We start from the raw sequence: 8,816 nt of genomic DNA, 5'->3' as shown, positions 1-8,816 counted from the left end.
TGTCTTTGCTGCTTATTAAAATGAGTCTGACTGCCTTCAGGCCAGGCATTTGGGTGATGTGAAAATTCTGACACAGAATGTGAGAACGTCTTAAGGGGAAATCCACAAGGGCACACAGATAATCAAACTTGACTAGATTTGACTTCACAGTCTAATCACCTGTGATCAATCACTCTGTTCCTGTGGGACTGAGTCTGGGATAAGAAATAACTGTAGTTGGGAGGGAAGAAGTCTTTACATTTAGATGAGGACACAAGACTGGGTGGCAGCCCAACGTCATCGCAGGATCATGTTGGTTTTCCTACCTGGCTTTGCAGTCTTGTTTTCTGCAGTCAATCATCTTCCTGTGCAAACCTCACAGTGTCCATCTCTACCTAACAGCCTTTGGTGGCTCCCTATGCTTGTTATTACGGCTGTTTACAACCAGCGTACCCTCTTGGAGACAACATGGCCCCGTGTCCTGGAAGTTAGAGATGGATACTGAGGTTGATATTGGCCATTGAAATATGCATGAAAACTGGCCACTGGCCATGTCACTTCTCAGAGTCAGCTATGTTTGATTCCATACTTTGGCCAATGTCTGGCAGCATCTGAGATGGCTGCTCCTGACTCTGTCACTGGTGCCTGTGACGAGCCTACTTTGCACTAGCTTTCAGTCACTTAGATTTCAGTGCCCTAAGCTAACAGCATATCTGGCAATGCACGTATCAAACTACACTGCGACTGAGTTCCAGCTCTGTAGGCAGACAATGAACCACTAAAGGATGGAACCATTTCTTCTTCAGCCTGTTAGGTCCAGTACTAAGCACATTTAAAACAATTTTATTGATTTGTTGATCATGAAATTTTCTTCCTTACTGGCCCGTGCCATCTTCCAGGTTTGTGTTTCCCACTCCCAGAGGCAAAGCTGCAAAGGATAAGTTAACCCTTTGGTTTTTCAGGGAAAATGATAGAGCTGTGTCTTTGGACCAACAGAGCCAGAAGGAAGAACTTAAAAAAGGGTATCTTTTGGGGATTCATTCTTAGGCTCCATGTGTTTGGAATGTAAGAAGGTTTAAGGACAGAGAAGATTTCAAAAGGAAGCCTTGGGGCATTGACACAAAAAAGCATTAGCATCCCCAAAGCTGGGTTTCTGAGGGATCACATGTCATTCACTCCAGACTTCCAGGTCTATCGTAACATCTGCATTTACTGATGACTTACCATGGGTGAGACACAGTTCCAACGTCTTTACAACTAACTTGTTGATTCCCCAAGCAAGCTATCCCAAGATAGTTATGATTTCTATTTCACAGATGAAGGAGCTAAAACATTGTGGTAAATTCCTTGTGGCCACGTTGAGAGTAAATGGTCTGCTCTTCCTTCAAGCCCACTTGAACACTCCCATCATGCAGGTTCACTCCTATGTCCCATCCCGCCCTGTAAGCCACACTGCTGACTCCACAGGCTGCCATCCTCTGGAAACTTCTGCCTTCTAGAACAACATAAAACAACTCTTCTCCCTTCTCTCCAAATCAGCACTCAAATATTTGAAGGCAGCAATCATGTGTCTCACAGGGTTCTCCATCTCAATATGAGCAGCCACAAGTCACTCAACACTTCCCAATACAACACAGCTTTAAGCCCTTCTCTATCCCTGCTCAGTGACTCACACATGATGGGGACCAAAAAAATGTCAGTGAAGTCAGTGGAGTGGAACTGGTGACTCTCTGGCCTTTTAGTCTCGTCTGAGCTAATGCCTCCTACAACCCCCAAGCACATTCCTTTCACAGTGTGAAGTGGAGTGGAGATCTGCTGTAGGAACAGCTGATTGGCCCGGTGCCCTGCACAGGTCCCCATATTGGAAAATGGAGTGGTAAAGGATCTGCAGGGCCAGTGCTCCCTATTCTAATTCATCGGCTCCTCCTCCTTCTTTGTCCCAGCCCCTTCTTGTCCTGTCCCAGAGGCATGTTGAGAACGACCTCTCTACTCACCATGGAGTTCATGGCAAAGTGGTTGTGCTGTGTCTGGAGGTCTAGTGCATGCTGGTAGCTGACTCCGATCTCTGTGTGGCTCTGAAGAAATAACTCCTTGTTGTGGCTTATCCAGTCGAACATCTAGAAGGGAGAAGAAGGGATGGAGTGGTGAGAAAGGTCATAGGTCAAGCAGGACAAAACATTCAAAGTTACAGAGAAGAATAAAGCCCTCCAGCTGTTTCCCAGGGAGAAGCTGCCATCCCCCTGGAGTCAGGGTGGGCTGCAGTCTGATATTACAGGAGAATCCTCATTTCTTTAGCCTAAAAATTTACAGGAAGCTTCCTTTTCTCTACAGAGCCTAGGGAAAAGAGACCAGGAGGATGAGTATTAAGATGGGATGGTGGTGTTAATTATCCAAACTGACTCTTTGTAAAGTCTTTAGAATGCTTCACAGACAGACAATGAGAGAGAAAGTGGGAATCCTAGCCCCCTCACTCAGGTAGCTATGTCTTCTCCAGAAGTCCCCACACAGAAAGAGTCTCACCAGAGCCACAATGCCAGGAAGCTCCTAGCTCTTTAGGAAGCAGTGCACGCTCCTTCCTAAGCATTCAGTCTGTCTTGGAAATGAGAACGTGTTGCAACCAATGCAATAAAAAAATGAAGTGTGTTAGAAAGTGCTTGGAAACAGTTCTTTAGGCGCAGTGTCTCTTCCTTCGACGCTGTCTTGTGTGTCACAGATCTTGCCCTGCTGTAGCCAGCTGCTAGATGCCAATGGAAAGGAAAGGGTGGAGTCAAGGTGGCTGCAGCAAAAGGCCGGAGCCCTGACTGAGCTGGGTTCCATCTTGCCTCTGGACCTGAGGCGAGAATTCCCCTCTATTGCTCAGTCTACTTTAAGTTAGGGTTTGTAGTTCGCTGTCCAGAACAGCAAAATTCGACAGCTTAGGAGTGTGTGTGTACATGTGTGTGCGCCTGTGTGTGTGCGCCTGTGTGTGTGCGTGTGTGTGTGTGTGTGTGGTGGGAGCACTGTAGACACTCCCATGGTGATGAGAGGACCATGGTGATGAGCTGAGACAGGGTATGAAGGCTGTACTAGCTTTCCGGTGCTAGCTCCTCTCCTTACACAGAAAAATAAGCTTGCTTTTCTAGTTAAGTTCAACTAGTATGTATGAGATACCTGCCATGCCCAAGGTGACCGAGGATCAAAAATGTTGAAAAGGTGGTTCTTGAAATTAGGTGGCTTTTATAAAGTATAGAAGCTGGTGTGGATCAGATTCTGTTTGTTTGTTTGTTTCTTTGTTTAGAGAATTTCATACTGAGTATAGCACTTCTTCATCATTAACATGCCTCTCTTCCCTCTAACTCCTTCCCTGTCCCCCAACATATCCTCTTTCAAATTCATGAACTTCTTCTATAATTATTATTGTTTCTTGTGTGTGTATGTATGTGTCTGTATGTAGGTATTATACACACACACACACACACATAGTGTGTGTGTATATGTTTGCTGTGTGTGAATGTATGTGTGTATGGTGTGTGTGGTGTGTTGTGTGTGTCCAACTTAAATCACAACTCTAAAGATGTATGAATATGTTGGGAGTCCATTATGAGCTGCTAACAGGAAAAAAGAACACCACACTCCACAGAAAATGGTTTCCTATGTTAAGCCTTGACTTCGAGAGGAACCAGAAAGCTGAAGGCCAGCAGGCTGAGTGATCAGACAAAGAGAATGGTGACACAGGGTGGAGACTGGGATAGCCCGATATGTCACAGGCACTGAAAGCAACTCAGTGTTGCTTACTGTGCCTGGCTTGACAACTTGCAGCTGAGGAGGCAGGTGAGTGAGGTGTGGGGGAGGTCCTGTAAAGTGTGATTGAGCTGTGACAATTTAGAGTGTGGACTAGGAGAGCCAGGGGACATATTGGGGAGAGGTGGCACACCAACCCAGGTATAGGTGAGGGCCTGGAGCAACAGAAGAGTTAGAGAAGCAGGAAGGTTTGAGAATCCCCTTTGGTCAGGACCTCCCAAGGGCTCATTATCACTTGGAGAAGAGAGGGTGAGAGAGAGCTGGGAGATCAGCCACAGCACCCCAAGTACCACTCTGGGGACTGCTGAGGGATGAGGATAAGAAACTGAGGGTGTGAAGAAATAGCCCTGCATTTGAGAGGCATAGGGGAATTTAAGTCAGGCATGGCCTATGGGCAGCTAGAGTCATGTGGCTGGGGGCCTATGGAGAGACATCAGGGCTATAACAACTCATGCCTGAGCATAAGAACATTAGCTTACAGTCTGGAGACTCTCCCACCGGAGCTACTCAAGTAGCAGAGGGTTTATTTCAGGCTGCAGGCTCCTGAGCAGGCTGAGCAGATATCTGTGTTGAGTACAGCATTCTGAGCCTTTCAGCCTTAGCCAGCCCCACACTGCAGGCAGTTGGCTAGGGCCCCTCAATCCCTAGTTACCACTAAGAATGAAAGGGAAAAGAAGAAAAGTGCTGGAGTTGAGAGGATTCTCATTCTGTAATTTTTTACCTTAAAATTTTTTCCTTCAAACCTCATTTCAAAATAATTTCTCCTCCTCCTTCCTTCCTTACAAAAGAATCAATAAAGTTAATGAAAACCTGAAATGCCGGGAGCTCTTGGAACTTCTGATGACAGTGTTCGCCCTTGGCTATCTCAGTGGCCCAGCAGTGACCTTGTACTTTCTGTTGAATAACTATTTAGATGTACACAACAGGCAGAGGTGTGTGCAGCACCACAATGATTAGGTTGCTGGGCACCAGGTCCTTGCTGGGCTGCAGAGAGAGGCCACACAGGCCAAGGGAGGTAGAAAGCAATGTAACTTATAAGAGGTAAGACAGAGATTGCTACAGCAGCTATGCATGTGCCCTGCTGGATCAGCTCCTCACAGACTGACACTGGCACCCATGACGTTCCCAAGTTCATGGTCTGCTGATGGACGGCTTCCTGGTAGTAAGGCACCCTGATAAAGTCTACCGTGTTCTGGGGAAGCTCCTTCTAAGAAGTAACACATGTCCCAGGAAGACAGAAAAGGCCTGGTCTGGGCACTAGATGATCTCATGCAAATACATGTTCTTTCTAAACATTTTAAAGTTTGTGATCAAAATATTTATATTTACTATATTTTAATTACATTAAAATATTATTATAATAATATCTTAACAATAATTATAATTTAATTAATTTAATTTTAATAATAATAATATTAATATATAAATATTATTAAATAATACATTATGTCATATATTCCGATCTATAATACATTACATATTTGCAAGGGTTAGTATTCCCTAGAATGGAGGTAAGCATTCTAGCTTACAAATGGCACATCTTGAAACCCATAAAAACATACTTTTTCTATTCAAAACAAAAATTAGTTTCATGCAGTCTTCTGACTTAAGAAGGTATATTTGTTGCCATAGTTCCTATTTCTAGTGATTGAGTTAAGGAATGTAGCAAGAAAACTGGCCTTGTTTTATAGCCAGAGAAGACCGGCTCCTTAGTCGCTGCCACGACATTTCTCAGGTGCTTCCAAGTTCACGATCAAATGTCCAATTGCATGCATCCTCTTATTGTGACCTCAAACAGTGTCACATGGCTATTACCATCAGGCAACAATAGAGCATACTCATAGAAATGAAGCCCAAATTCTAGAAATCATTATTCTACCCTGTGCTACATTTACCGAGTGACTATCAGCCAGGCTCTGAGAAGTTGCAAATGCCATGATGCCCCAGTCAAGGAGAGGAGCTTGAGGCCACTAGTTTGCCCATACTTGGCTACCACCTCTCTGGCTACACCACCGGGAAGGGTTACAGGTGCCCGGGAATAGTTGCTTGAACAGTAGTTCTCTCAATAAATGCTGAAAGGAATTAAGGAAGGAGGGAGATGGGAAGGGAGGGAAGGAGAAGAAAGAGGATGACAGTTGGCCATAGTCTAGGACTGTTAGTGCCCAGAGAAGAAAAACATTTCTGAACAGTCCTAAACTCAAACCAAGACCATTTATAATTTGATCCATTTGAATTTGGCTATCTGGAAGATCACTGAGCTGGAGCGACCTAAGATGTAAAAGAGGAATAGAGCAGAAGAAAATACAGCTACAGTAGCTTTGGGTTGTTTATGTTCCTGTCCCCACTTTTTGAGAAACTACAAATGTTACCTTCAACAAAGTCTCATATAACAGTAACAAAAGTCCTTCCAGAGGATGGTCATGTCTAAATAATGAGATTATATCTCTGGCTGAGCAGAACATAGTTTTTTCTGTAGTATTAAGAAAGATGTTATACGTAAGCTACTTGAGGCTTCTTTTTCTGTTTTGTTGTAACTAAGCTAAGTAATTCTTTATGCTAGCTAACTTAAGTTACAAATACACAAATCTGGTTCTTCATAAATAGTCAACATTAAAGGAATCTATTTAAATGCAAATTAGGAAAATAAACACAAGACTTTCACTTTTTAAAAGATGGGGTAGCTAAACGGTTATTATTGCTCTGTTCTGTTTTTAATGAAGCATAACTATTTCATAGATCAGGGATATTAAGTAAAAATCTTGTGTTTATTTTCCTGCATTTAGCAAAAGCAACTGACATCATCTAAACCACCTGACTATTGTTGGTGTTGTACACTCTCTAATTATAGATTACATTGCAAATAAGATACTCACGCTTAGCCTTGATGAGCTGATTAAGAAAATAGACAAAAAATAATCAGTGGGTTTCCTTTGGCTGGATACACACATCCTAGTCCATACAGGAATGTGCTCTGTGCCCCTGCAGCGCTCCATCCATAAGAGCTGTGCCCTGCGAGCTTCAACAACCTCCTGCAGGTAAATCTTGTTAGGCCCAGGGAAACGAGGTCTCCAGCCAAGTATAAAATAAAACCTTGTGTTAGAGTACAAGAGCAGAAAAATACAACTCATGACAGGCTGCTGAGTGAGCTCTGCCGAGTTGTATCATGGTTCTGAACCTCAGTTTTTATCTGTAAAACAGGAATATTAATTTATAATTTTTAAATCTTAGGCTACCAGGGGCACTCAAATAAAAAGAGGGGCTAGAAAGGGCTTTGTTGAAGCCTGTACACATATGGCTTTTTAATCTGTATCATGAGTATATTCTAGCCTATTCCCACTTAAAGCAAAACAGCAAGTAAAAGGTATGGATGTAAAGCTGAAAGTTACATGGGCTAGTGGGACTCACTCACACCTGCAGTTCATATGTGCACAAAATACCACAACCCACTCACCTGGGTCACACTACTAGAACAACCACAGGCCCCTTTAGAGGACTGTCCAGAGGCACCAGCCTTCCCTCACGCAGGGACCCTGTGGGTGTGAGTGTGGGTGTGGGTGTGTCTGCCTACAAAAGACTCAGAGCCCCTCCATCACTATTCCTTGGAACTCTGATGCCTTCCAACTGCCTTGGATGGCCTGACCACAGAGATAGTGTAGTAAAGCAAGACCTTGGTCCTCATCTGCCTCCTTAGCAAGGAAGCATCCACACTTCCTCTTCCCCATCCTTTTGGCCACTACTAGAGACTAATTCCCTTTGGTTTGTAATAGGTTTCCCCCACCACTCCTCCACTCAAGAGAGATGCCTATTAAAAAGCTATTTTTCCCTATAATCCCTTTTGGAATTAGTTTACCCTGGATATAGAAATAGCTCAATAGGTGTTTTCTGAGCACAAGTCATGGATGTGATTCTAAAATTGGCAGAGGGATCTCAGACAGAAGATGAGAGGCCCTACAGACATACACACACACTCACTCACACATACACACACGTGTACCTGGGAACCAAGCAAATCTCCTGACTTCACAATTCTGCTTTCACAGAAACTCTGGCTGCCCTGGGCCACATGTTCTTGTACAAACAGAGCAACATACAGTCCACCCTTCAACCCTGGTTCTCAATTATCTACCCTCCTAGGATTAAACTTCCTGATTTCCTAAAGAGGAGGAGGAGGGGAAAGAGAGGGAAGCAAACAGGGAAGAGAGAATATTAAGGACCCCAAAATATGGACCTAGTTTCTAGGTTTCAAGAGCTCCTACTGTAGCCAGTCACCTCTCCTGTACTGACTCATTTATTCAGTCCATCAGACTGTGTGTGTGAGAGAGAGGGGGTGGGAGTCTGAAGAGACCACCATTACACTGATCTTAATGGAGAAAGAGACACAGCCTGACAGGCTGTCGTGGAGATAAACGTCTATTAAAGGAGAGGTGTCCTTAGCTGTGCCTGTTTTCTGTTCTGTTGGTGGCATGTCTGCCTACAGATGTTTATGTATTTCTTAAAGGAAGCTGCTTTTCCTGTTGTCAGAAGCCCTGTTTGCTCCTGGGAGGAGAGCCCTACTGACTAACTAGGAGGCACCATCTCAGTTTGCTCATTAATTAGCTAGGATGCCAGTGTCACCATTCAGGTTGTGTCTGTAGACACACTATTGACCCCATAGTACACTTTCTTCACCTTCCACCTAAATTCCTCAAACCTTAACACCCAGGTCCAACTGCTGTTCACAACTTAAACAGTCCTAGTTTCTCTGTAACACACACAAATGTCCACTGTGAGAAAAACACTCTCCTTCTTCTGCATAGTAATCTAACCTCCAGTTAGCGTCAAGATCCTGTTTCCATGGCAACAAATAAAGATGCTTCACACCAGCATGTTATTGAATCTTGGCATAATATCAAGACGCTCCCTGACTGGAAAGCTGCACCAGGATTGGGAGTAACTACAAAAATCCTACATGTGTATTAATGTGGTCACCAAACCTCTGGCTTCCTTGAATGTGGTGACTTTTGCAAGGAAACATTGTTCTTTGCAGGGACCTTGTCAGCTGTGTCAAGCGTTACAAG

General features: G+C 44.0%; 1 protein-coding gene across 1 annotated transcript in view; it reads right to left on the bottom strand.

The window, feature by feature from the left end:
- The window catches only part of LOC114608321 (kalirin-like), a 473,938-nt gene that overhangs the window by 181,802 nt on the left and 283,320 nt on the right, over positions 1 to 8,816 (bottom strand). Inside the window, exon 10 of the mRNA XM_028752277.1 lies at positions 1,974 to 2,096. Coding sequence (XP_028608110.1) covers positions 1,974 to 2,096 — 123 coding nt within the window. The remainder of the gene's footprint in view (positions 1 to 1,973; positions 2,097 to 8,816) is intronic.

This window comes from Grammomys surdaster, unplaced genomic scaffold (assembly GCF_004785775.1).
Source record: "Grammomys surdaster isolate TR1022 unplaced genomic scaffold, NIH_TR_1.0 125889, whole genome shotgun sequence".
Lineage (NCBI taxonomy): Eukaryota > Metazoa > Chordata > Mammalia > Rodentia > Muridae > Grammomys > Grammomys surdaster.
This window is presented reverse-complemented; position numbering and strand designations above follow the sequence as displayed.